The sequence below is a fragment of the Myodes glareolus genome, chromosome 17 (assembly GCF_982192425.1).
Source record: "Myodes glareolus chromosome 17, mMyoGla1.1, whole genome shotgun sequence".
Taxonomy (NCBI): Eukaryota; Metazoa; Chordata; class Mammalia; order Rodentia; family Cricetidae; genus Myodes; species Myodes glareolus.
The window spans coordinates 65,883,486-65,911,394 of record NC_142042.1 but is presented as its reverse complement, the minus strand read 5'-3'; the positions used below and the strand labels follow the sequence as shown (position 1 = coordinate 65,911,394).

Here is a 27,909-nt window from a genome sequence, read left to right as displayed (position 1 = left end):
GAGAGAGCGCGCGAGAGAGCACCAGTAACCCCATGTTTACACCGGTAGTTTTAGTTGTCTGAGGAACCTTTCTGAGTGTATAGGATTTTCTAGAACTGCTTGAATAAAGAAAGGGCAAAGATGTAGTAAGGTCAGCCCAATCTTGTGGGTTTTTCTTCCAGAGCAGTGGTGGTGCTCACCTTTAATCCCAGCACTTGGCAGTCGTAAGCGTCTATTTACATTTTTGTGCAACCATGTGTAATATTTTTTTTGTGCATGTATGGATGTGTATGTGCTTGCCTGTGAGAGTGTGGAGGCAGAATCTCTCACTCAACCCAGAGTTCACTGACTAGCTAGGCTAGCGGGCCAGCAAGCCTAGGATCTACCTGTTTCTGTCCCCCAGCTCTGGGACGGCAGATGCACAGAGCCACACCTGACTTTGTGTGGGTGCTGGAGAACTGCATTCAGTTCTTCATGCTTGTACAGCACATGATCTGTCCAACCTATAAGATCCTCTTAATCCAAGATGAAATCAGAAGCTGTTTAGGGAGAAACAAGAGCCAAGAGGAATGTAATGGGTCGGACTGAGGACATGAGAATCATAACACCCATTTTTTAGGAACAAATGTTGGGAGGGATGAGGAAAGAAGAGAACGGGGATGGACAGAGACACCTGTTGGTAGGTTGTATTGTTTGTCACCAGGAAAACAATAGCACTGTTTGGTCTCCCTCCTGCCAGTCCGGCATGCCTTTAAAAGCTATCCGGAATCTACCCATCTGCTTCCCTGGATCAAGAGATTATCTGTACACGCCTCAGGAACGCAATGCAGTGTTGGCTCAACTTTTTGGTTTGCCTAGGATGAGGTCTAAGGGTACAGGGAGGTATAACAGTGCCGCCTGCTGGTCAGCACTCAGAGGATAAACTTTTCACTAGCAACTCCTCTGAAGAGACTTAAAACAAACTTAAGAAATACTTAGGTCATCAAGACAATGTTAGAACCGGGCTTCTCGGTGGGAATCGACGTGCACAGGAGATACTCTACTGAGAAAATTACTGTTTGTCCAAGTTGTTTCTTTTTTTTTCTTTTTTCTTTTTTTTCTAGAGTAAATTTTATTAAATTATAAAAGTTTCCATTTCCGCCCCTCTTCCCAACACCCTCCCACTCCTCCCACTCCCTCTCCTCCTCCCTCTTCGTCCCTTAGGGCAGTCAGGGTTTCCTGCCCTGTCCAAGTTGTTTCTTCTGAATAATTTCATTGTCGAGCGGTCTTCTTTTCTTTCCAAAAGGAAGGGAGATACCTGAGAACCAGATCGTGCAGAGAGAGCAGTTAAGAGTCTTGCTGAGCCGAGAGCCTCCCCAGGGTTAATTCCCCAAGCCCATGTTAATAGTTTTAGTTCCAAGCCCTACTCCATACCCCATTTCTCAAGGGAAGAGAAGAGTTCTATCAGAGGAGAAATTTATGGTTATTACTTTCCAAGAAGGCAGGAGAAATAAAGATTGGCTGTGATAGTTCACACCTGGAAGTTCAGCACTTAGGAAACTGATGAAGAAGAGTCCAGAGCCTAAGACCAACCAGGGCTACAAAAATGAGGTGAAGCCAACCAGGACTCCCTGAAACACCATCTCAAAAACAAAAACATAGCAAGCAAGCAAAGAAACAAAACCAACAAAAACTAGAGTAGCAAAGAGAAAATAAAGTAAACCTCTTTACAGTTGTGTGTCCAGAGACCCTGTAGGCAAGGCCTGTAGACGCAGAGTTTAGTTCATATCATTTTCCTTGGAGCAACTGAAAGCTGGAGTGGCAATCAATCACACTGGTGGAAGGAATTATAGTTTAGAGGTTAAATTCTACAATAGTTTCCCAGATGTTTGTATCTTACTGTTGCACCAAGGATATAATAGGGGAACAATAATAAGGAATTTTTATGATAGAATAGAGACATAAAGAATCTTGTCTTCAAAAGGGTTTGTAATTGGTCGTGCATACAGACGCTCAGAAGCAACAGGAGCCGGGCAGTGGTGGCACACACCTTTAATCCCAGCACTCGGGAGGCAGGCGAATCTCTGAGTTTGAGGCCAGCCTGGTCGACAGAGCAAATTCCAGGACAGGCTCCAAAGCTACTAGGAACTATGTCTGTCTTAAAACAAAACAAAACAAAACAACAAAAAAAAACAACAAGAAACAAGACTGGTATTCTAAACCAGAACACTAAAATCTAAAGAGAACACTAAAATCCACACCTGACCTTACAGAATGCCAACTTGTCCATCTCTCCCACCCCTATAGTTCCTTTATTGACTCCCAGGAGATGGGAGAGATTTTTATCTGAACAGTTTTGGGTTTTGTTTTGAAACAGGATTTTATGTAGCTCAAACTAGCCTTGAATTCACCACTTAGCCAAGGATGACCTTGACTATTTTATTTTCTGTCTCCCCCCTCCCCCTCCCCCCCAGTACTGAGGATACAGATACTTGCCACTCTTCCAGTTTCCACGCTTCTGGAGCTCGAGCCCAGAGCTTCGTGCAGCCTCTGCTAGCGCTCTACAAACTCAGCAACATCCACAGACCCTCTGAATAGATTTTTAAGGGAGCTCCCTGGGACTCTGCAGGATGAAGTCTAGAGTCTTTGGGGGCTTTTCTCAGAACCTGGTTTTGGAGTCTGTCGTTGAGTGAGTAAAATAGCATGTGGGCTATTTTATATTGCAGAGTGGAGAGGACACACAGAAGAGAGGGGTCAACTGCTGAAATATAAAGACAGCACCATACTTGTAAATGGGCCAGCCATTGTTGGGAGGCAGCCTGGTGGGTGAGGCTAGACCACAGCGCCTCTCAGTTACTATGGTAGCCTTACCCAACCCCGCCCCCCTTTACTGGCCTGGGGAAAGACCGCCCTGAGCGGTCACCTAGGGCGACTGGGAGGCTCCACCCCTCACTTTCGCCCGCGTCCCTCGAGTGGACTGCCTTCCCGCCTGCTTGGCAGGGGAGGTGGGGAACGCGCGGTGGCAGGCGTCACATCCGGGCGGGTGGGTGAGTTCCGGTATTTCAGGGCGGAGCAGGCGGAAGTAGGGTGAGAAGCGGCTACAAGCCGAGCGGAGGAGGTAGGACCCCGAATTCCAGAAGCAGCTGGGTGGGCACCATGGCCGGGATCACCACCATCGAGGCGGTGAAGCGCAAGATCCAGGTTCTGCAACAGCAGGCGGATGATGCCGAGGAGAGGGCCGAGCGCCTCCAGCGGGAAGTGGAGGGAGAAAGGCGGGCCCGGGAGCAGGTACGCGGAGGGCGAGGCGCAGCAGGGAAGGGATCGGCGCCCCTCGGCTGTGGAGCTCAGCTCCACGGTGGCGTCTTGGAGGCCCGGACTAAGCGCGGAGCCTCCAGGTTGGGTGGGACTCGATTACTCGATTACGATGGCCCGGTAAGCGAGCACGGAGGAAACTAGGTGCTCACGCGAGCAGGCTGCACCCTGGAAAGAGCCGAGCCCCGCACGGCGCGGGCTGCCCTTTCCCTTCTCCCCCCCCCCCCCCGCCCTCCCAGCTCATTCATTCGGTCCCTCGGCGCCGGGTGCGGCTAGGGGAGGGGCTCAGCGGCCTTTCCCCCCCCCCCCACTTCTCCGCAAAGGGTGGGGACCCTTTGCTCTCGTTTGAGGTTTCCGGCCAGAGGGTAGAAGTAAATGTGTGCTCCTCTGGCCCGGGAGGGGCCAAGCCTAACCTGTGAAAGATGAGGGTGGGAGGTGGGAACCGCCGGAAAGCCCCCGGCTGGCCTGCTGGCTGCTTTTCCGCTCCCTCCTCCTGCTCAGGAAATGAGCCAGCAGTTGGCTGAGAGGAAGCGCGGTTCCCTCCCTCACTGGCGGAGCTTAAGGCCGCCGCACCACCTCCTGTCCTCGAGCTTGGGGACCTTTTGTAACTAACTGGTACTCCCGCTCTTCAGTCGTTGTGAAGTAGGAGAGGAGATGGTATTCCTCCCGACGTTAGCAAATGCCGGAGCCAGCAAACTTCCTAGGCCCTGCCCATCATGACCTGAAAGGCAGGAACTTCTGCCAGATTCCGGCCTGAAGTGTGAACAGTGCAAACTTGACTTATGGGGAACATTTCTCCTAAGCAGGGCTGATAAGGGAGTGTATAGCAGAAAGCCAAATGCCAGGCCAGTCTCAAGGTTCCTGATTGATCTGAACACCGTGGAGGATGGAAATAGATTAGTGAGTGGCCATGGTGCTGGGGGGAGGAGGGCTGCGTTCTTAGTTATCCTGTACAGTGGTTTTTGGGATGAATGGATTCTTACCAAAGACCTAATGAAAATAACGTTAGTGGCTTATTGGTGTTCTTAATTGCTCTTGCTTTTGGTGTCTTTCTTCCACTTTGCTGCTTGTTTGGGGAGAAACTTAGAATGTTTTTGAGGGCCTAAAGGGGTGAGCATAGCTCCCTTCCAAGTTGATGTTTAGAGGTTATTAAAATACTTGTATGCATGGGCATGGAGATGCCAGGGCTTGTCTTCACCATCACCGTTTCCTAGGCATCCAATGTGATTGTTTGAGACTGGGTATCCTTTTGTATTCCCAGCAGTCCTCCTGCCTGACCCTCCCAAGTGCTGGAATTACAGGCTTGCTTGACCACTCCTGGCATGCCTGCAACTTCTCCTTATCAAATCTAGTGAGATTGTTCTAGAGATGAGAAAGTCTTCAAAAGGAGAAATGGAGAGTATGGGGGAAGGAATTACCCTGCGCTACAGAGTCTTAGGCTGATTATTTAGGTATGGGTACCTTGGGAGTGGCTCTAGGGTAGGTAGGGTGTGTCGGTCTGTCCCAGAATCTGGCCCTTTTCCGTGTAGGAAAAATTGAACTCTCCTTCCTTCTGCAGGCTGACTCTGGAACGATAAGCATCAGCTTGAGCGTTTTCACGGGTGCAGAGCTTACCAAATGTGCACATTTCACGGAAGTCTCCTGAGGAAGTCCTCAGAATGGGGAAGTGGGCTGTAGTTAAATATTGATGAGACTAGTCTTTTCTTTGTGAACTTTTGGCTTAATGCACCTGTGAACTTTGAACCTCGGCCGTGGAGTCATAGTGGGAAGAGAGCCCTTTGGGTCTCCTGTTCTCTAGGGTCACTGGAATGCGGGAGCCTATGCTGTTATATTAGTGGACCATCAGGTCTTTTTCTGGTTACTTTGTAGGGGCCCCCTAGCCTGCCCCTGTTACACCGGGTGAGGCCAGAACTGAGAGGCAAGTTCTGAGGTCAGTGTTTCCCGTTCTTGGCCTGGAGACAGGCTTTTATAGTATAGCTCCTGCTAGCTCCTGCTCAATCTCACTTTCAGTTTTTTATTTAGTAAGAGGGTTTTATTGCTTGGCTTTTTAGGTGGTGCTGGGATCAGACCTAGGGCCTTGCGCTAGACAGGCTTTCCGCCACTGAGCCACACCCTCGGCTCTGCCCCGTCTAAAACAGGTGACGACTTAAATGTGTTTATTGTAGGTGATAAAAATGCATATATAGCTTAAAATTTTGCCTGTTGAGGCTGACCTTGAAGTGCTGGACTCAGTGATCCTTCTGCTTTGGCCTTTGGGATATTCTCTGGTGTTCACTGCTATGCCAGGATCTCCATTGTAACCTTTCTTTTTTATTACTATTTTTATTTATGTGCATGTATGTGTGTCTGACCCCTGGAGCTGGAACTACAGACAGTTGTGAACACTGTCCCCCAAATTCACCTTGTAGGTACTAGGTGGGGGCCAAAGTCTGCGAAAGCAGCCAGTGCTCTGCCTGCTGAGCCATCTCTGTAGCCCATTGTAACCATTTTTAAGTGTATGGCCCATCTTACCCTTTGAAACTATCTCTCTTCAAATTTCCCATGGTATTTTTCATTTTGTTTTGGTCCAAAACATAGGAAGTCCTGTTGAGGGAAGGAGAGTGGGCTTTGGACTGTGGTTCTGGCAAGAAGCCCAGATTCTTGGTCTCTGAGGGGGCTAGTGCGTGTGGCACTACACTAGTTGAGGATGTGCGCGTGTTTGGTGGACACGTACCAAGCACTGTGGCCTCTCTGGCTTAGAGGCTTGGATCGTTCTGTCTGCGACTTGTCTTTCTGTGCCCCCCATTTCAGAGCGCACTCCTACAGAAGAGGCAAGCAGCCCTTGGCTCTAAGTTGCTCTGCTTAGACCCCACCTTTGTTGACTCTGGGGCGGACAGATTACTCTTTCCAGAGTCTGGAGCTCCTGGCAGCGGTGTCTGTGGACGCCATGTGCTCAGCAGTCCTTTCTTCAGCAGTCTGACTCTTAAAGTCTCTCTCTACTTGGAAATACACCTGTGACATATCTAAGAGAAACCCCAGGCAGCAGAGGGCCAGATTGAGACTTATCTCTGTCCTTGGCCCCGCTCGACCCTGACTACCAGTTCCCCATCAGCTTCTTACTTTAAGAAATGTAGTATGTATTGGGCCTCTTTACATTTTTTTTAAAGTTATCTTGTTATTATTGAGTATGCATATAATGTATGTGTGCCAGCATGCATTCCATAATGTGTGTGGAGCTGAGTACAACTTGGTGGAGTCTATTCTCTTGCCATTATGTGGATTCGGGGGATCAAACTCAAGATTGTCAGTCTTGTATTGAGGCAACCATCTTTACCCACTGAGCCGTGTGGACAGCCCAGGGTAGTACGTAAACTAAACTGGTGTCATGGCCAAAGCTGTCAGCCAGCTTCTTTCTTTTTCATTTCTTTTTGATTTCTCTGTGTAGTCCTGGCTCTCACTCTGTCTTGGAACTCACTCTATAGACCAGGCTGTCCTTGAACTCCTACCTCTACCTCCTACCTCTACCTCCAATGACTGGGATTAAAGGCGTGCATTAGCCATCTTTTATTATGACCAAATGACTGCACTTCCCACCACCAGGATTTTGCTTCCTAAATGGTGGAAAATCCTATTATTGAGTGGAAGACCTCACACTGTATCCTCCAAGTTTCAGGGGGGTAGGGAGTATCTGCTGGGCTTTCAGGTAAAATTTAGGATTCATTGAAAAAGTACTAAGTGTAGTGTTTCTCTGGATCAGGCTCGTCTGCATAAGGACTTGGTGTTGATCTGAGTGATGTGTATAAGCTGTGCTTAAAGGAAAAATCAGGTTATCTTCTTTATTCCGCTAAATGGAGTACCAGAGCTAGATTTTGCAGGCTTTTGTTTTCTTGTAAAGAGAACTGATCTGCTGCAGGCCAAGAGGAGCATCCTGTCCTGGACTGGCTGCCCTCTGGTCTGTCTGCCTGAAGCTTTTGCAGGGATTCCTTAGTCTTTGGTTCTGGTGTTAAAACAGGCTTGCTATTTATAAGAGCACCAAGATGTATTTTCTTCCTCTTTTTTTTCACCCTTGTGAAGAATTCAATTGTAAATGCTGTTTTGTAGGAGAAAGTGCCAGAGCCAGCCTGTTGCCATGGAAACTATACCCTGCCCCCATAGCCTGTTATCTTTTTCCAGTTGGAGAAACTAGGAGCTGGATGGGGGCTTACATTTCATGTGCTTCCTACAAATCCAGTTGTTTTTCTTTTCTTTAATTTTTTTTACGTTTATTTTATGTATATGAATGTTTTACCTGTGTGTATATTATGTGTGCCGTGCGTGAGTGTGCCTGGTGCCCCCGTGCGTGAGTGTGCCTGGTGCCCATGGAAGTCAGAAGAGAGCTTTGGAGCCTCAGGCACTGTAATTATGAATGGTTATGAACCACCATGTGGGTGCTAGGAATTAAACCTGGGTTCTCTACGACAGAAACAAGAGCTCTTAACTGCTGAGCCATCTCTCCAGCCCAGCCAGCTGCATTTTTTTTTACATTTCTGTTGAGGCATCTGAAGGGGGTAAGTACTGTATAGTATTGTGGGTGTTTCAGAGCCCCGTCCTGATAGCCTGACTTGTCCTTGACTGCTTGGCCTTGTTGGGTTTGTGTGAAGTCTGTGCTGTCCTGACTCCAGGACGTCTGTTTTCCTAGAAGAGACAACAAGAGAATGCTTGTCTTTGTAGGACTCTGAATGGTACAGTTAGGAATTTCCATTTATGTAGACTTCTCAGTCTTCTGTTCCTATAGCCTGGCCTCCTGCCTACTTTCCCAGTCTTGTGAATCTCCTGTGTTTATATGTGGAAATTTTTGTTCCTCTCCTGATTGTTAGCAGGAGTCTTGTCCGGTTATATCCCTCCCCATAGGGCTAATGGCCTAGATTCCTCAGCTGCCACCCCCTTGCCTGTTAAGAGGAAACCAGGGTAATAGGATTCAGGCACAGTCTGGGCTGGAGAAAAGAGCTAGAATTCACCAGGATATAAGCATCTGAACATCATCGCGTGCAGCAAAGACCTTACAGTTGGATGGTTTGGTTGTCTTATTGAAAACACAGCCTCCCTGGGTAGCCCAAAAGTTAGCCTTGAACTCACAATCTGCCTCTTGGTCTCCAGAGGGCTCAGATTACGGCCATGCACTGTCACACCTATGAAGATGCTTTCTATATAACCTACATCTTTTTGTCTGTTTCTCATTTATAGCCGGTTCATGGCTTACTTGAGCTTGTACATTACTGTGTGGAAGCCAGGGAAGTTACTGTTGTGGATTGTACGGAAGTCCAGTGAAGCTTAGGAGGCTGTTAGACTGCCCGAGGAGAGGCAGAAGGTGGAAGCTAGGTTTCTTGTTTGGTTGTTGTTTTTATAATGTTATTTTTTTCTTAAGGGAATAAGGGAACATTGAAGGGCTGGGGTGGGGGAAAGATTCCAGTTTGTTTTTTTTTTAAGTGGGCGAATTCGAGTGTACGTGGGCAACAGCGGGTGTGTGGAGGTCAGAAGACAACTTATAGAAATTGCTTCTCTCTGCTGATTGGGTCCTGGTCTTGGCATCTGGGGTCTTCACCAGTTTCAGATACCCCGATCTTGCATTCTTTTGCTTTCCTATCAGGAAAGCTGTTCCAGAAGGCATTAGTTGGTCATCCTCCTGATGTGTTAGGGTGAGGTGATCAGAAGGTTACCAACTTAAACTACAAACTAAATTAATTTATAGAGAAATATTATAAAATGTTGTAAATACTAGCCAGGCGGTGGTGGCACATGCCTTTAATGCCAGCACTCTGGAGGCAGGGGTAGGTGAGTCTCCGTGAGTTCGAGGTCAGTCTGGTCTACAAAACAAGTTCCAGAACAGACTCCAAAGCTACACAGAAAAACCCTGTCTCAGGGATAACAAAAACAAACAAAAAAATTATATGTGTGGGTCTCTGTGTGTGTGAGGGGGAGGGGAGGGAGGGAAGGAAGGGAGAGAGAAATAAAAGAGAATCTGGAGTTGAAATCTAGAGTCAGGTATCAATTTGTTGAGCATGAGGCAGAAGTCTGTCTTCTTTGGCTGCTTTTTTGAGACAGGATCTCACCATGTAGATCAGGCTGGCCTCAGACCCACAGAGACTCACCTACCTCTGTCTCCTGCATGCTGGGATTGAAGGTGTGTATCATTACACCTGGCTTTGTTGACTTTTATAGGTTCTGGAATTTGAATTGAGTCCAGAAGAGAGAGGATAATACTGTCTGTACAAGGAACTGAACTTTAAAACACTCTTCAGGGTTGAGGATACGTCTCAGTTGTTAAAGTACCTTCTAACATATATGAGTCCTAGCTTTCGTTCCTAGCATAGCATAAATTGGACATCGCAGTACATGACTGTAATCCCAGCCGAGGCCAGATTTGGACACAATGAGATTGGTTCACACAAACAACATTTTATGTAGTACAAATGGGAGTTCTTAGTTGGAAAGTCAGAAATTGGTTTATACTCCTGTGTGTTAGATCTGTTAGGCATTTGAGCCAAGACAGGATCTTTATTAATTGACTCTAGCGTCTCTGTAGTAGTGAATCCAGCTTCTGGTGTGTTGGTTCTTTTCACCAAATCTCTTTCCTTTCCTCACTGACTTAAGGCTGAAGCCGAGGTGGCCTCCTTGAACCGCAGGATCCAGCTGGTTGAAGAGGAGCTGGACCGTGCTCAGGAGCGCCTTGCCACTGCTCTACAGAAGCTAGAGGAAGCAGAAAAGGCTGCTGATGAGAGCGAGAGGTATATGGGGGGTGTGAATTCCACAAGCATCTGCCAGCGGGTAGCTGAGGGTGGAGCATCAGCTACTGGCCTGCGATGTCCTAGCTTCCATTCCCAGCACTGCAGACAAAATAGTAATAGTGGCTCTCTTAGACCTGTTCACTCTGGTTCTATTTTTTGTTTTGTTTGGGTTTTTCTTTTGAGTCATGGTCTCTTGTAGCTCAGACTGGCTTTAAACTCTTAATCCTCCCACTTCGACTTTCCAAGTGCTGTGTTACAGGCCTGTGCTACCACATCCTGTTCTACACTTGTTTCTGTTTTTGCACATTGAGCCCAGCGTCTCCCTTACGTGCTAAGCACATCCTCTAGCATTGAGTTGTACTCCCAGTCCTGAGATCTACTTTTTTTTTTTAAATATTTTTATAGTTTATTTAACTTTATTTTATGTGCATTGGTGTGAAGGTGTCAGATCCCCGGCAGCTGAATCTTCAGACAGTTGTGAGCTGCCACGTGGGTGCTGGGAATTGAACCTGGGTCCTCTGGAAGAGCAGTCAGTGCTCTTAACCACTGAGCCATCTCTCCAGCCCCCGAGATCTACTTTTTAAATGGTAGTGATTTGTGTATTACTCGTGTCTGTGCTTCATGCATGAGTTGAACTGGGACCTTGCACTTCCTAGGCCCCTGCTTTATTGTGAGGTCCTTTCCATTATCTTTTTGTTGTTGTTGTTGTTTTGGTTTTTCGAGACAGGGTTTCTCTGTATAGTTATGGTGCCTGTCCTGGAACTAGCTCTTGTAGACCAGGCTGGCCTCGAACTCACAGAGATCCGTCTGCCTCCCGAGTGCTGGGATTAAAGGCATGTGCCACCACTGCCCAACACTTTCCATTATCTTAAATTGTTCATTTTATAAGAAAAAATTTTAACCAGGCAGTGGTGGCACACGCCTTTAATCTCAGCACTCAGGGCAGAGGCAGGTGGATCTCTGAGTTTAAGGACAGCCAGGATTACACAGAGAAACTCTGTCTCTAAAAACCTGAAAAGAAAAAAATTTAAATTAAATGGTACAGGCACTCAAGTGCTATTAAATTTCCATTTGGGTGGCAAACAGAAATGGACTTTAAAAGGGTGTGATTTTTGAGTCATTGGAACAGAGCTGGGCACACACCTCAGTGTCATTGCTGTGTTTGTCCTGTCTCTGGCAGAGGGATGAAGGTGATTGAAAACCGGGCTCTAAAAGATGAAGAAAAGATGGAACTTCAGGAAATCCAGCTAAAGGAAGCGAAGCACATTGCGGAAGAGGCAGACAGGAAGTATGAAGAGGTGAGGCACTCTGCAGTGACATACAGGCTCTCCAAAGACGGTATTGCCCTTGCTTGCTTGAGCTATACCAGACTCTTCTTATAGGTGGCTCGTAAGTTGGTGATTATTGAAGGAGACTTGGAACGCACAGAGGAACGGGCCGAGCTGGCAGAGTCGTGAGTATTTTGTCTCCAGATCTTGTCAGACTGTTCTCCCTGCTTGGGCACTAATTTGAGTAAACTAGCATTCTTCGACCTTGTTAGACAGGCCTGGTGGGGTGGGGCTCAGCTCGTGCTTTAGCCTCTAAGAGTGGCTTTGGGCTTTCTCCCCTCTTGGCTAGTAACTGGTAACAAGGCTTGCTTATTCTTGGGAAGATTCTCACATTGAGAATAAATGGCATACAGCTAATAGGAAGATCCTGTTGGGTCCTTCCGCCTGCAGTCTCTTCTCCCTTGGCCTGTACTGACTTCAGACCTGGTCTGTTTTTACCACTTTGCCAATCTGCCTGGGAACTTGAGAGCAAAGGCTTTAGAGAAATCACCTTCTGCCCATTGGTACCAGCTTGGCCTTGTGTAACAAAGTCAGCATGGATGAGTATATGTTTGTGCTTGCCTTGCTCCTCCTCTTCCAGACATGACATTTCATGACCATGGTGGTGTTTTCTTCCCATTTGTTTGTTTATTTTTACCCACTCCCACACCCCATTTTGCGGCTTGTTTTCTTGCTGTTCCTTTTTTAACCTTTTCCCCCACAACCTGGCTTGTGCCATTCCCGTGACTGTCACTAACAGCCGTTGCCGAGAGATGGATGAGCAGATCAGACTGATGGACCAGAACCTGAAGTGTCTGAGTGCTGCTGAAGAAAAGGTACTAACCATTAAGCCCACGGAGAGGTTCCGTGCGTGTGTATCGGTTTTGAGTTTGGTTTTGTTTTGCAGCTGCCTCCCCTCCGCCAGCTGATTTGTTGAGTGCTTCCTCATCTTCATGGAATGCTCCATTCCTTCCCACTTACTCGCATCTCTTACCTCTTCTTTCCTAGTTGCTTCACTGCCTCCCCCAAGGGTCTCTGCCTCCCTTGGGTGACTTGGGGGGTAGTTTGGGTTGGGCATCTGTCCCCACCTCCACACCCAAGGAGCAGATGTAACTTGTTTGTGATTTCTCTCAAGTGTTGTTTCTTTCTTAAAGCCACACCTTGTGAGCACAGGAGGGCCAGCTCCTGCTCTACATGTTCCGTGGTAGAGGGAGGTGGGCTGATGCTTGCTCAGGTTCCTCAGAAACTTTCTTCCTTGATATGCAGTCCAACTCTGTCCACATAGGTTCAATTCACATCTGTGTGTCTCTCTCCTTTTTTTATTTCTTCCTCTTCCCCTTTCCTCTCCTGCGGTATTTAAAATATTCACAGTAAGTGTTCTGAGCTGGAGGAGGAGCTGAAGAATGTCACCAACAACCTCAAGTCTCTTGAGGCTCAGGCGGAGAAGGTAGGGGCTGGTTTGCGAAGATGACAGGCTTGGGGCCTGGGCCCAGCCCTGCCCTTAGTGAAAGAGTAGACACACCCATTCCTTATAAACCTGTGAAGTGTTTCTCCCTACCTCTGTCCATCCAGATTGTAGGTTTAATGCTAATTCCCATCTACCTCCATTGCTTAGGTTCAAATAACTTTGTGGTCTGGTGTGGGCTTGGAGTCCTGTACTCCTCCAACCAATAGTGCTGTGCTAAAAGGCAGTTAAAGGGGCTGTGTGGACTTTGAAGGATGAGGTGAGGTCAGCAGAGCACCAGCTCTCGAGACCTACCTAGCAGCAGTCAGGACAGATGGCTGCCGTTTGCCATGATGGGGGAATGTTTCAGCCGTGGATTTCTGCTGGTTAAGTTGGACAAAGGCAAACACTTTGGAATGATAGAAATAAGTTCAAAGTTAGGTCTGTCAACAAAAACAATCATGGCGGAGTTTACTCTGAATGTTTGTGTGGAAATGGCTGGGTCTTGAGACCCACTGTTAAACACTGGTCCTTGCTTTTGGTCCTGAAGCCTTTGTACATCAAGTCTAGGAGAATGTCTGTGACTGATGTAAGATTAACATGGCTGTTGTCTGTGAGACCCTTTCTACTCTGACGTTTGTATCCACTTTTCTTCACAGTACTCTCAGAAAGAAGACAAGTATGAAGAGGAGATAAAGATTCTTACTGACAAACTCAAGGAGGTGAGCTGGGGGAAGGTAGAAGGCATTACCTTATAGTAATAATTAGCCTTGCTGCCTTGGCTCTTGGTGGCCTGCAAGTATGACCATCCTCCATTCTGACTGATCTTCTGTTTCCTCAGGCAGAGACCCGTGCCGAGTTTGCTGAAAGATCGGTAGCCAAACTGGAAAAGACCATTGATGACTTGGAAGGTATGGAGCATGGGAGGGAAGGAGGAAGAGGAAGGTCTGGCCCATTAATCTTGAGACTTCTCTCCATTCATCCGAGGGAATTGGTAGTGACTTGGAGGCTATGATGTGTCCTGTCCTATGTCATGGCAGCTAGGCAAAGTGGTCAAACCCGAGAGTTGGATTTTTAATCTTTTCCTTTAATAAAACTTTACCTATTTCTGGAATCTGCCATCTCTCCTTTGAAAAGATTGAGAGACTATCTTTACCTCTAGTTTAGTAGTCTTAAATCTTGGGTCTTAGTTGAAATGGAAGCCATGAATTTTTCAGGTGATGGCGAAGTCCTGTATGTCACCCTGTGGCCACTTCTGGGAGCTCTTTTTGTCACTCGAGTTGCATGACGCTTGTCCAGGAAACCACTTTAACAGGGACAAGTCTTTTCCTTTGGGAACTCCCTGGATATGCTCTTAGGAACTGGCTGGTTTTTGGAAGGGCTTGAGGAGGCAGCCTGTGGAGCAAAGGGCCCATGAATAACGTTCACATTGAGTAAACAGAGGCATCCCCCTGTATGTGCTTGCTCCCTCTTCTGTCTTCCGTCAGTGTTACCGCTGGTTCGGGACTGGGTGGGAGCAGTGTCTCTGCCTGTTGTATCTGGCTTGTGCTCAGTCTCTCCGTTCTTGATACATTTGCTTGGAGACGGCAGGAAGTACTGTTGACTGTTGAGGAAAAGTAGACTGAATGTCATATAATTAAAGGAGGTTCACAAGAGCCCGTAATTAAGGATAACATGTTTATTGGGGAACACTCACAATAAGAAGACTGCTGCGTTCCTCTGCTCTGTGGACACTAGGAGCTACCAGCTGAACCATCAAACGATCCCACTTCCTGTCTGTGCTTATAGTACCTTAGGCCATGCCCTAATGGCTGGTATCTAAAAGGCTATTGGCTGAATGAATTCCCAAACAACTGAAAATGGCCAGTCACAGCTGCCAGAATAGTTTTGTTTTGTCTTTTTCCTTTCTGGTTTTAGACCCACAGTCACATTTTTTTCCTATTTTCTAATGATTCCCTTTCTTCATCTGCTTCTGATACCCCTCACTTTATCCCCTCCATCCTCCCCGTGGTTCCTGTGCCTATCCAGACGAACTCTATGCCCAGAAACTGAAGTACAAGGCCATTAGCGACGAGCTGGACCACGCCCTCAATGACATGACCTCTATGTAACTATCAGGCAGCAGTGGGGTTGGGTTCCTGGCGTGGGTGAGGGCGCAGGCTGCCGTGCAGAGTGTGCTTGGGTTTGGCCTTGAATCGCAACCTCCACCCGCTTAAAAACGTTGGTGCTGCTTATTTGTTGGGCAGAACCTGGGAGGCGTTTAATCTTGGATATAATCTGTGTTCTCTCATTGTCTAATTCTGAGAGCCGCCTTAACCTCAAACTCCAAATTCTTCTGACTCACCCTTACCGCTGAGATCACAGCCCTGTGCCGTTGTGCCCGGCTCTTCTCTGCACTGCATTTTCACTTTTTTTCTCAGTGCTAGGTGTGGTGGCACACAACTGTAACCTTTGCATCAAGATGCTAAGGCAGAAGGATTGATGCAGGTTCAAAGCCAGCTAATGCTGCCCGGCAAGACAGCAAAACACTGAATGGATGTGGCGGCGTGAACTTTTAATCCTGGCATAGGCAAATTTCTGAGTTCTAGGACAGCCTGGTCTACAGAGTAAATTCCAAGACAGCCAGGGTTACGTAGAGAGACCCTATCTCAAAAAACAAACAAGAACACATGCACACAAACCCTGATTTATACCCTGAAATGAAAGCTAATGTGACCAGGATGAGAAGCAGCCAGTTTAAGAATTGAGCTGAGTCTCTAAGCAAGCCAACCAGTGAACAGCACCAAAAGTTTTGGGGGCTTTACCTGATCCCTAGTGCTAACCTGCCTCTTCTGCCCACTACCCGGAAGTAGCTGAGTACTGCAGCCTGAAGGTCGGGGTCTGGGTCTCTGTTGCTTTGCCTTTTCCTCCTGAGCTGCCTCTTCTCACCTGGAGTGTCCTTTCTCATGCAGATAAACTGCCACGTTTCTGCTCTGTTCTGGATCTACCCCCTTTCCTTGGGGAACCCAACACCCCACTCGCTCTGGATTCCATTTGGGTCAGCCTGGCTGGTTCCCAAAGCCTTAGGGCTGGGGGGGGGGCACAAAGCAATTTACATACTTGCTTTCACCCCATCCCAAATTAAAATGTTAAGCTGCCAGAAGCCTCGTGCCCTCTGCACTTGTTATTGACAAAACTGTTAAGGAGCCTCTGGTGTGCTGTAAGCACATTCTGGTTTATGTATAATCAAAGCTACTTCTCTGTGTGTGTTTCTTCTTGACACTTAAACTTGCTGATTGGAGTCTTGTCAGTGGTGAACTGGTAAAAGCTCCTCATGGTAGGAAGTCTAATGTTACTCCTTACATCCATCTCAAGCCTTTGACTTCCAAGTTCTTAAACAGTCAATCTGGAGCATTTTCACTTTTTTAGGCCCCTTTCCCATATAGTACGGTCAGCAGACCATTGAATTATTTCCTAATATGCTACCCTTTTGCTAAAGATTCAGACATTACATCCTCAGAGCACATTTGTGCTCTGTGTGATCCATTCTTACATTTAAATAATTCTGTCATCCCAAGTCACAGAAAAACATGTAACATAGCGGGTTGAATTCTCAGTAAATGTGCCTTCCGTCTTTAAGCCTTTCTCACTTATTTGAGGCTGCTACCATTTGTTCAGCTTTATTTTCTAGTGGGAGATCACCAACACACACACACAGATGATTGGGAAAATGTACACATGGGGATAATGACTTACTATTAAATTTCTACTAGTGAAATTCTGGGTATTTGTAGAATTGAATGTCCGCACTTCAGGGTTCGTTCTATACAGCAGATACATTTGACATTATAGATAAATGTTGCATAGTATTTCAGTTTCTTGTCAAAGTATGATTTGAAACGTATTTTTCTTCTCAGCATCCAGTGTGGTTGATGTGGCACAGGGGGAGAACACTCACTCAGTGTTTGAGCCCCAGTGCAACAAAGAAAGGGGGGGGAGAGAAAGGAAAGATAGAGCTAGGTGGAGAAGTGTTCCCCGGTCTAAGTCTCCAGCAAAGCACACCCCATTACCTGTACTGTCTTCCTGCCACATGGCCTGACGTTGTTTAGCTACCCTGTTCCGGTGGCGGATCACTCCAGATGGGGAACTGCCTGCACGCTCTGTAAGGGGAGAGCACAAGCCCAAAGTCCAAGCTGCAGGGTGAGCTGCAGATAGGAAAGTTTGGGAGCTAAATGGGAGGGGCACTGATTCCATGATTGCTCCCAAATTGGAATTTTTGAGCTCTTTGTCATTTTGAGATAGTTTTGCACTAGCCCAGGCTGTCCTAGAACAGTATGTGCCCAAGCTGCTCTTGAGCTCACAGCAGTCCTGCCTCTGCCCTTCTGAGACATGCTCCACCCCTGTACCAGATTTGGATGACATTTGTTCATGTTGTCTGGGTGATAAAGATTCTGAACACAGCCTTTACCTCTGAACTACATCACCAGCCTCAAGACTGATTTTTAATGAGCAGAAACAAGGTTTAACACGTGCATGCACACGCACGCACGCACGCGCGCGCACACACACACACACACACAGAGCTAGGGAAAGACACAGCAGCTGTGAAGGTAGATTTGGGAGGCAGATTTGCTAAAAGTGCTGCTGGGAAGCTTTGTGGTTGGGTAGGAGATGGAAATGCCACGGTGGTGTGTGAATAAGAGTGCTATGGCATGAGCACCGCCCTCCTAAGAAGAGTTCATCTGAAAACTAAGAGAAGGAAGGTTGTTGAATCTGGGCAAGCCTGTAGTCCCAGCACGACAGAGGGAGGCAGATCTCTGTGAGTTCAAGGCCAGCCTGAATGAGTTTCTGGACAGCCAGTACTACACAGAGAAATCATATCTCTGAAAAACAAAACAAAAAAGACCGAATCTATTAAAACGGACTGGAGAGATGCCTCAGTGGGTAAGAGCACTGACTGCTCTTCCGGGGATCTGGGTTTACTCTCCAGCACCCAAATGTCAGTGCACAACTGTAAATCTAAGACCTGACATCCTAACACAGGCATACCTGCAGGCAAAACACCAATGCACACACAAACAAATAAATAAAGGAAGCTTCAAGGCCGCATCAAACTATGTAACAAGACCCTGAATCAAAATACGCAAGGCAGGGTATGGTGTTATATACTTTTAATCCTAGCAGTGGATCTCTGGTGGGATTCTGTCTTTAAAAACAAAATCTAACTTTTCCAATTAATAATTAGTATATATATGTGTGTGGGTATATTGGAGTGAGAACAAATTAGCAAAATGTGCCTGCCCCAAGTTGCAGACATTTGCATACCATTTTCTGTGGTCACTGTCACATTGGCCTGTTACCCGTGTTCTCTTCAAAGTCACCCTGGGAGCATGTTTTATTTAAAGTCCACACAGGCATGCTATGAGTGCACACACCATTAGCCGTGGATCTGCCATGCTTTAGGAAATCCTAGGTGAGGCTGCAGGTTTCTGGGGGTGACTGGGACTTGTGCTCGAGCAGTAGTGGTAGGAAGGTAACACTGAAGCTGCCTTCTTATTCGTCTGCTGGCATCTCGCTTTGTAGCCCAGGCTAACCCGAGACTCAACAGTCCTCTGACCTCAGTCTCTAATGCTGGGTTCCAGGCATGTGCAGCCCTGCTGGTGAGGTGGACACTTCAGAGCCTGACAACTGAGTGTGTGGAAGTAAAGTTACTGAGTTTGGTGCCAAAAAAGTGGTGGTGGTAAAGGCACAAAGAGGTGACGTCCTGGTTCAGGGGTGTGGGAAGCAAGAAAAGTGTGAGACCCGGAAACGTGTGCAGGTGCAAACAGGATCCCAAAGCTGGAAGGAGAGGAGTTGTAGAGATTGTGGAACCCAGAGGGATTACAGCTTAAGTAATACAGACGCCTCACAACCATAATGAACATCTACAGGCGCCAGTCATAGCACAGGCCTTTTAAATCCCCACACTCAGGCAGCTGGATCTCTGAGTTTGAGGACAGCCTGGGCTACATAAAGAGACCCTGTGTCACAAAAAAAACAAACAGAACAACAGAATCAACAACTGCAGGTGTGAAAAGGAGTAAATAAAGAGAGGCTTGGCCAGTCTGTAGAGTGAGTTCCAGGACTGCCAGAAGCCCTGTCTGTCTGAAACCCCCACATAGGGATGTGGGGGAGCTTAGCTGGCAGGAAGTGAGTGAACTTGTTTGTAGTGTAGGAGGAAGGAGAGTGGCTGGGGCTGGTGGATTTAACCTTTAGCAGACAGACCTGGAAAGATGGTAACCCTGCCGTTTTAGGAATTTGAGGGTCTGTTTTGAGTATTATGGTCAACGGCAAGGAAATGACATATTCAAGAGACAGGAGAGAATGTTTAGAATTTGGGCACTAATGTACAGTGTGATTGTCACTTGCTTCTTTGACTCTTAAACATGTTTTGTGGAAAGGCTAGGAGTCCAGTTTTAGTATTTGTAACTGAATAAAATTCATTTAGATTTAATGAATAGTTATCCCACTGACGTTTGGGATAACTATTGCTCAGCAGTTACAGACATTTAGTGTTGGACAGAAGTATCAGACCAGGCTGAGAATTTAGTGAGACTCTGTTTCAGAATAAGTTAAAAGCAGGCTGGTGCTTACTTAGTGTACCACTAAATAGTGATTGTTTGCCTGGTGTGCGTGTAGGATGCTAGACGCACCCAATCAACCAAATCAACCCAATCAACCCAAGCACCATTTGAAGAGCAGGACAGTGAGCTAAGGACAGTGGGGGACTACGAGAGAGCTGCTCTCTGCTTCCTGCCGTCTCCTGCTCACCCCCATTGGTGGGGTCTTTCTACAAGAAAAGTGAGGGTGTCTTCATGAAGTATGAGCCATGGCCGTGCTAGGTTGGATCCTTTCTTTCAAAGTCTTGTGTCACGACTCTCATCCTGGTTCTTGCTGGGGTCAAGGAAGGAAGGACTTGGCCCCTTAGGCAGTGGGGAGTTGATTTACTCTTCCCTTTTTGCCACTGTTGAGTGAGGAACAAATGTGCTTGGGCCCCTGTCACCTAGCGGTGGATGTCACCTAGCAGTGCAGCTTCTTCTTTAGGAATAGCCACACAGCAGCTCCCTGGGATAACTCACATGTACTATACGAGTGAGTGCTGCAGGCATGGTGTGACATACAGGCATGTGCAGAGACGGAGCTCAGAGGACAGCTTGTAGGCACTGCCCCTTTCCCAAGCCAGTCGTGGGACTCAATTTAAGATGGGAAATGTCCACAGTAAAACAGCTTTACTACTGTGAAAGCTGAGAGGTGAAAACTTTTGGGTTGGAAGGCTTACTACTTGTCAGGCCTGTCTCCTGAATCAGAAGCCCAAGACCAGGCCTTGTGGAGCCTAATGACCACTCCTGTTCTGTCATGTAAGGGTAATTGTACATAGGAAGATTCTGTACGTTAACATATTGCTGCCCTCTGGCCACACATATCTTTAGAACCTTCTAGTCACTGTGCCAGTCGAAAACCTCTGCATAGCCAGGCATAGAGGCACACATCCATAATTAAAGATACACATAGATTTTTTTTAAAATTCAAATTAATTGGAAGGAAGGAGGAGCACACAAGTTTGAAGCCATTCTGAGATAGTCTTAGAAAAACATACCTGTACAAATTCCCACACTTCCTGGGAGGGAGCAGGGACAGTGTAGCTCTCTGAGACCCACTCACTGCTTTGGCTAAGCAATTCATCCACGCAGTCAGTCCCAGCAAGACAGCAAGGCCTGTTCCTAAACTAAGACCTTGTCTCACATCGAAACAGGAAGTTGAACTTAGAACTTCTGAGCCAGGCACCAGGCATGGTGGCGCACACCTTTAATCCCAGCACTCAGGAGGCAGAGGCAGGTAGATCTGAGTTTGAGGCCAGCCTGGTCTACATGGTGAGTTCCAGGACAGCCAGGGCTGCATAGTGAGATTCTGTCTCAGAAAAAAAAAATGAATAAGTTAAAAAAAAATTAACCTGAACTTCAGAGACTGATAGAAGGGTGGCCCAAGAATAATTTAACTTTCCTATTGCCAAACTTTTGTTGCCTCTGTGTTTAGAATGCACCTATAGCTGGGGGGCGGGGGGTGCGTGCACACACACCTTTAATCCCAGTCATTTGGGAGGCCACAGCTGCAAGATCAAGTTTGAGATAAACTAGTGAGCAAAATCTTATCTCCTTAGGGGGGTGGAGTGGGGACGAAAATCTTCATTTCTAAGATGTACTCTGAGGAAGGCAGGGGGCCTGAGCACTGGCTAAGTGTTTACCTGAGTGATGTTTTAACTTATGAGATGAAAACACAGCAGCTAAGGAGTCTAGCCACCGATGAGTAACTGTAGCCTATGAAAACCAGAGTTTCTGTGATATTCTTAAGATTGAAATACATAGCACTGGGCTGCACATTTATATTCAAAGCAAGATAGAAAGCTAAAATTTTCTTTTGAGCCTAGGCCTGAATTAGAATCATGACCACCCTGAGTAAGGAGACAGCATAATTATTATTTAATTGTAACTTACTATTTTATGTGGGTGTTTTGCCTACCTAAATGTGTGTGCACCACATGTATGCCTGGTGCCCGCAGAGGCCAGATAAGGGCGTTGGATTCCCTAGAACTAAGAGTTCCAGGTAGTTGTGAGCTGCCATGTGGGTGCTGGGAATTGAACCCAGGTCCTTTGGAAGAGCAGCCAGTGCTCTAAACCTCTGAGCCATCTCTCCAGCCTCTACGATAGTTATAATTGACTGATGTCCTTTTGACTGGTGACCCTAATAGGCCAGATTTCATATCTAAAAGGGAGACCTGAGCGTGAGTTGGGGACGACTTGAGGATGTGTCTGGTAGATAACACTACAGTAAAGAAGCATTTGAAAATGAGCTAGTTAAGCGTGGTGTTGTATCGAATCCTTTGACCGGGGAAAGTTGAGGGATTGCCATTGGTTTTTCCAACCCCTCATGGCTGAATGGCTCTTTGTAAGCGCACTATATCTGCCTTGCGACTGTCTTAGCCCCGGAGACAAATCACGTGAAGGGATTGTTTTCACATTCAGAATGGCCTACAGCTGGTAGTCTTCCCACCAACTGGCTGACTCTTCCTGACCTGAGTCCCCATGCCCTCCTGCCACACGGTGCATGTTACATAGACCATCTAGTTGAAAGACACATTTGCCTCGGCCTTCTACTAACCTCCCCTTTTCTCTCTCTCCTCCTGTTCCTCCTTTCCTCTTCCCCTCTTCTCTGTTGCTGCTGCAGAGCGTCTCTACAGCCAACTTGAGCGAAACCGCCTGCTTTCTAATGAACTGAAGCTAACGCTGCATGATCTGTGTGACTGACGGGCAGGGCTCCCTGTGCCCAGTAAACCCACACCACTGACCCGGACCCCAGCAAAAGCAGATTGTCTTTTTAAAAAGTTATTGTTTTGCCCTAAGCAAGTTAGTTTTTATTGAGGGCAGTTAGAGTACTGTTCATTTCCTGATGACCCCCAGGAAGCTGCAGTTCTTCTCTATTTTAGGAGAAATTGTAGATGATGAAGGAAGGGGCCTGGAAATTTAGTGGGGGACTTGGGAAGCCTTAGCTGCAGCCTTCTCCCCTGTGCACCCGCTTTAGGGTTGGCACTTTTGCATGGATTATTTTCTAACAATAAAAAGACTGACTTGACAAGATGTTGTAACTGCTTCATCTTCAGGCCCAGAGATGGGCTCTTCTGACTGGATGGAAATGGGCGGGAAAGAAGGGTGCGTGGCACGAACATCACTGACCTGCGAGTTTTCCTCCCTTCCCTGGAGCGCCATAGTTACCCGCAGGTTAACTGCTTGGTGTCCTACCACTGGCTTTCTTCCTGATAGTTTCCTTCTTGCTGCTTTTGGGTTTAGCTGTGTATCACTGTCTGGGGCCTACTCTGTTGATGCCTCTGCTGAAATCTCAATGGGGCTTTGCTCGCAAGAATGTGTCTGGGTAGTATTCTTGACTTAAACCTGAGGACCCCTGTCTCTCCACTCTGTGGAGAAAGTACCTACTGCAGGGGGTTCTTCCTGTGCTCTTTCCTGAGGTATTGGTGTTTGTCCTCATCCGCAGCGGTCACACACCTAGTGTGACATTTCAAGGAGATGCTGACCTGTGGGCGGAGTGCGGAGTGGTGCCTGGTGCTTTCAGCCTGACTCTGGAGACTGAAAGCTCAGTGCCTCTTGGCTGCCTGTGGGAGGAAGAGGGAATGGCTGAAGCCCCCCCCAGGCAGCGGAGAAAAGCCAGAGTCCCCGCAGAGCCCAGGGATGCCTTAGCCGCCTTCTATAGCTTCCTTGCGACTGGTGCAAGTCTCAGAATAGGGAGAGCTTGAAACTGACTTTCTGTAACTCCTCTCTGTTCCCACTAGATAAGCTGAAGTGCACCAAAGAGGAACACCTCTGTACACAAAGGATGCTGGACCAGACCCTGCTGGACCTGAACGAGATGTAGAGCGCCCTAGTCCCCGCCCCGCCCTGCGACCGCTCCTCCCTCTGACCCTGACTCCGCCTGAGGCCAGCCTGCCTGAAGCTGACCTTGAAACCGAGGGCTGATCTTTTTAACTGAAGGCTGCTTCCCCTCCTGCCACCCCCTTTACCCTTCATGTCTTTTTCATAAAACTGTGTCAGCCTCTTCCCAGAGTTGCAGCTGGAGGGGCTGAGCACCTTTGGGAACAATATTTAAGGGAGTGTGAGCACAATGCACTTGTCTTCAGTGCACTTGGGATCTGCGCATTGTGATTCCTTTTGTCCATTGTAACATTCCAAGCGCTTCCACAGCTTGGAGCAGCAGCCCAGTTAGTTCCTTGTCACTGTTGGAAGGTGACTTGTCGGCCTAATGGATACTGCTCTCTCCATAGAGGAGGAACACAGGACTGGGCCTGCCTTGCTGACAGCCAGAGCCCGGCAGGCTCCACTGTGGGACACCTCGGTTCTCTGCACCAAGTCCTAGCCAAACCACAGGGAATTCTAGGAAGTTAGCCAAAACAAAAAACTCTTCCGGGCTGTGAAGGTTTCCATCTTTGATATCTTTGAACAACTTTAACCTTGTTTTTATGTTTTACTTTTTCCATCAGACGTGACCAAATGAGCCGGTGAGGCGTCTGAGATGCCCCACTCCCCGGCCTTGTGCATGCCAGGCAGGCATGCTACCCTGCGGCCCAGCCCCGAGACCCACTGGTCTCCCCTCCACCCCTTCCTAACTGCTCACACGGATCATGATGCCCCTTAGTGTTCGCCTGCCCTGAGGGAGAAAGAAAAGGAAGATTATGTTTGTGCCACTGATTTAGCCGTGTGGATCATCTCATTGCCTTTCCCGAAGCTGCTGTCTCTTAAAGTGCCATCTCGTTGTGCTTCATATCAGTCAGTGCTGGAGAAATCTTGAATAGCTTATGTAAAAAAACTTTTTAAATTTTATATTATTTTGAAATTTTGATTTTGGGGACTTGGGTTATCTTGGTCAACCCATTGGCTGTGAGAATCCTTTGCAGTCTGTGGGCTGGCGGTGTGCCGATCTTTCTAGTGTCTCCGCCCAGTTGCCATGTTCAGGCAGTCTCTTCAAGGCCTGTTGTAGGTGGGCACGCTGCAGCTTCCTGGCTTATTTGTACTCCTGTCCAGAGAGAGAACCCCATAGTGCAACTGTTTTGATACTGAATATCAACACGTGACATTTTGAAATAAAGAACCAGTCCTTCCACCCTCAGACCGACTTGACTCTATTAAACCAAGTGTGCTTTCTCCTCCACAGGGCTCCACAGACCAGGCTGAAAGTCAAGTCTTTGTGCCTGAAAGCCTCAGAATTTAACACAGCGCGCACACACTGGAAACAGACAAAATTAAAAACAGGTTCAGAGTGTGACTGGGATTAGGGAGATGGTACCCATCATCCATAGACCCAGCCCACCAGCCAGCAGACAGGAACATCCCTAGGCCTTACTGGCCAACCAGGTGGCCAAATCAATAAGCTTCAAGTTCAGTTTAGACCCTTTCTCAGATGATCAGACGTGGTGTTGTGCGCCTTTAATTCTGGTACTCGAGGCAGAGACGGTTGGATCTCTTGAATTTCAGGCCAGCCTGGTCTATAGAACAAGTTCCTGGACAGCCAGGACTACACAAACACTGTCTTGAAAAAATACTCATCTCCAAAAATACAATGTGCTGTAGGGGTGGCTTGGGAATTGGGAGCACCTGCTTTGTGGGGGCACTGAAGGGGGGTCGCCAGCCTAAGTGGTGACCTGATTCCGTCACTCCAGTTCCAGGTGTCTGAGGGCTTTGCACATGTCTTCCACTTACACTCTGAAGGCTCACACACAGACAGACACATAATTTGTAAAATTTAAAATAAGATTGGCAGTGGTGGTGCATACCTTTAAATCTCAGCACGCCGGAGGCAGAGGCAGGCGGATTTTTGAGTTTGTGGCTAGCCTGGTCTACAGAGTGAGTTCCAAGATAGCCAGAGCTTCAGAGAAACCCTGTCTCAAAAAGAAGAAAAATTCCATTTTGTTTCATGAGACAGGGTTTCTATAGATAGACCTGGATATCCTGAAACTCAAAAACTCACTATGTACACAAGGCTGGCCTCAAACTCAAACTGTAGCCGGGGCGGCAGTGGCACACGCCTTTAATCCCAGCACTCGGGAAGCAGAGGCAGGTGGATCTCCGTGAGCTCGAGGCCAACCTGATCTAAAAAAATTTTTTTTTTTAAATTAAGGTAGTATTTCAGGAAGATCTCCTAGGTTGATGTTTGACTTCTTTTTTAAAAAAAATATTTATTATGTATACAACATTCTGCTTCCACATGCCAGAAGACAGAGCCAGATCTCATTACAGATGGTTGTGAGCCACCATGTGGTTGCTGGGAATTGAACTTAGGACCTCTGGAAGAGCAGCCAGTGTTTTTAACCACTGAGCCATCTCTCCAGCCCGACGTTTGACTTCTACATGCTTGCCTTTTTTCCAATTCCTGTCTATTCATACATAATTACTTGTCTTCTGGCTTGTTGAAGCAGTAAGACAGCACTTGCTACAGTAATGTCTGTCAAAGTGGCTAGCCATGAAAGCTCCAGCACCACATTCATCAGAAGGACACTCGACGAAGACGACTAATTTTGCCATTTTCATCCACCTTGTACTTCAGTACAGCCAGCTTCACCTTCTCTCTCTTATGCTTGTTCTTCTTGGGAGTGGTGTAAGACTTCTCCTTCCTTTTCTTAGCACCACCACGAAGTCTCAACACCAAATGAAGGGTGGACTCCTTTTGGATGTTGTAGTCAGACAAAGTACGGCCATCTTCCAGCTGCTTGCTAGCGAAGATCAGCCTCTGCTGATCAGGAGGAATTCCTTCCTTATCCTGGATCTTGGCCTTGACATTCTCTATAGTGTCCGAGGGTTCAACCTCGAGCGTGATGGGTGATGGTTTTCCCGTAAGGGTCTTCACGAAAATCTGCATCCTGGTGGCGCTGCCACCACAGATGGTGGATCGGAAGAGCCTCGCAAGTCAACGGGGTTTTTTTGTTTTTTTTGTTTTTTTGTTTTTTGTTTTTCGACAGGATTTCTCTGTAGCTTTTGAAGCCTATCCTGGAACTAGCTCTTGTAGACCAGGCTGGTCTCAAACTCACAGAGATCCACCTGCCTCTGCTTCCCGAGTGCTGGGATTAAAGGTGTGCGCCACCACCTCCCGGCTCCCACACTCATTTTTTAACTTTTGTGTGTGATAGTCTCAATATAGCCCTGGCTGGGCCAGTACTTAGAATACAAACCAGGCTGGCCTTGAACTCAAAAGAGCCACCGGTATCTGCCTCCCAAATTCTGGGATTAAAGGTACAAGCTACCATGTCCAACGTTTTTCTTTTTAAAAAAAAAAAACTGTTTATGTGCATTGGTGTTTGGACTGCATGCTGTCTGTGAGGGAGCTGGACTCCCTGGAGCTGAGTTACAGCTGTGAGCTGCCGCACGCCAGTGCTGAGAATTGAACCCAGGTCCTCGGAAAGGGCAGCAAGAGCTTTTAACTGCTGAGCCATCTCTCCACACACTTTTTTTTTAAAATTTTGTTTTGTTTTTCGAGACAGGGTTTTTCTGTAGCCCTGACTGTCCTGGAACTCACTCTGTAGACCAGGCTGGCCTCAAACTGAAGAGATCCACCTGCCTCTGCTTCTTGAGTGCTGGGATTAAAGGCATGCACCACTGCCGCCTGGCAATACTCAGTTTTAAAGTACTTCTCTTTCTCTATTTTATTTGGGTTTTCAAGACAGGGTAGTCCTGATGGTGACTGACAGTTTTTCTGCATAGTCTTGACTGTCCTAGAATTCACTTTGTAGACCAGGCTGGCCTGCTTCTGAGTGCTGCGATTAAAGGTGTGTGCCACCATGCCTGGCTCAAAATATTTCCTAAGCAAAAAAACTTAGCTCCTAAATTCTTGGGTCCTCCAGACATGATGACTCATAACCATAATTCCAGTAAGGACAGGAGGTCAGGGCAAAGTCTGAGGCTATTCTGGGACTCGTACTAAGTTCCAGACCAGCCTGGACTACAAAGTGAAACAGCCTCACACCGAAAGGGACCAGGGAGATGGCTCAGTGGCTAAAGACACTAGCTGCCTGAGCCTAAGGACTGTGGTCCCCGGGGTCAGTTGACTCCTGCTGATCTGCTTCTGACCACTATGCCCATGCTGTGGACTCGTGACAACGTGTACTCAACAGGCACACCCAAATGTCTGGATGTAAATTCTTTAACGCCATCACCTGAACAGTGGAGACAACGTGAAGACAGGCCACATACTCTAACAGACTGAACTACCCTTATGTCATTACAGCCATGTGAACTCCATAGACTTAGACTCCTTAATATGTCATATTGCTTGTACTCCTGACTATTCTTTTGAATACTTGGAGAAAACAAGTTTTTTTTACATTTGTTTTGCTTTTGCTCTCGTGTAAGGGGATTTCGGAGGCCAGGGGCCAATACCCGTTGCCTTCCTCAATCACGGTTCACTGTTTTTTGAGACAGATGGAGTCTCACGTGAACCCATTGTTCACAGATCAGCTAGACTGCTGGCACTGTCTTCGCCTCCCAGTGTGCTGGGATGAGAGGCATGCTGTGCCTCCACTTTTATGTGGATGCTGGGAACTCAAGACAAGCACACCATATCTCCAGCTTCTTTG

General features: G+C 47.3%; 1 protein-coding gene, 1 long non-coding RNA gene and 1 pseudogene across 21 annotated transcripts in view; 1 reads left to right on the top strand and 2 right to left on the bottom strand.

Moving 5' to 3' along the window:
* Positions 1 to 24,452, top strand: part of Tpm3 (tropomyosin 3) — a 28,237-nt gene extending 3,785 nt beyond the window's left edge. The window contains exons 1-9 of one of the 16 annotated variants that reach the window (XM_048456075.3): positions 3,007 to 3,246; positions 9,880 to 10,013; positions 11,194 to 11,311; positions 11,396 to 11,466; positions 12,081 to 12,156; positions 13,424 to 13,486; positions 13,606 to 13,675; positions 14,793 to 14,871; positions 23,122 to 24,452. In XM_048456075.3, the coding sequence (XP_048312032.1) occupies positions 3,115 to 3,246; positions 9,880 to 10,013; positions 11,194 to 11,311; positions 11,396 to 11,466; positions 12,081 to 12,156; positions 13,424 to 13,486; positions 13,606 to 13,675; positions 14,793 to 14,871; positions 23,122 to 23,125 (747 nt within the window). In that variant the 5' untranslated portion in view covers positions 3,007 to 3,114 and the 3' untranslated portion in view covers positions 23,126 to 24,452. Of the gene's footprint in view, positions 1 to 3,003; positions 3,247 to 9,879; positions 10,014 to 11,193; positions 11,312 to 11,395; positions 11,467 to 12,080; positions 12,157 to 12,691; positions 12,768 to 13,423; positions 13,487 to 13,605; positions 13,676 to 14,792; positions 14,876 to 15,715; positions 16,383 to 22,004; positions 22,413 to 23,121 lie in introns of those variants that run through there. The other 15 variants (XM_085678202.2, XM_085678203.2, XM_048456109.3 and 12 more) reach the window with 15 other exon arrangements.
* Positions 1,129 to 2,886, bottom strand: LOC146891354 (uncharacterized). 5 transcript variants are annotated; one of them, XR_014997761.2, is made up of 4 exons: positions 2,455 to 2,886; positions 2,009 to 2,112; positions 1,682 to 1,792; positions 1,129 to 1,276 (listed from the first exon to the last, which is right to left on the bottom strand). It is a non-coding gene; the product is annotated as an uncharacterized LOC146891354 (long non-coding RNA). The 5 variants fall into 5 exon arrangements; XR_014997762.2 differs by having other exon boundaries at positions 1,132 to 1,276; positions 1,393 to 1,792; XR_015735200.1 differs by having other exon boundaries at positions 1,132 to 1,276; positions 1,449 to 1,792.
* Positions 24,453 to 25,730: 1,278 nt separating the features above from the next.
* LOC148119504 (ubiquitin-ribosomal protein eS31 fusion protein pseudogene) lies at positions 25,731 to 26,198 on the bottom strand (annotated as a pseudogene).
* Positions 26,199 to 27,909: the final 1,711 nt, after the last annotated feature.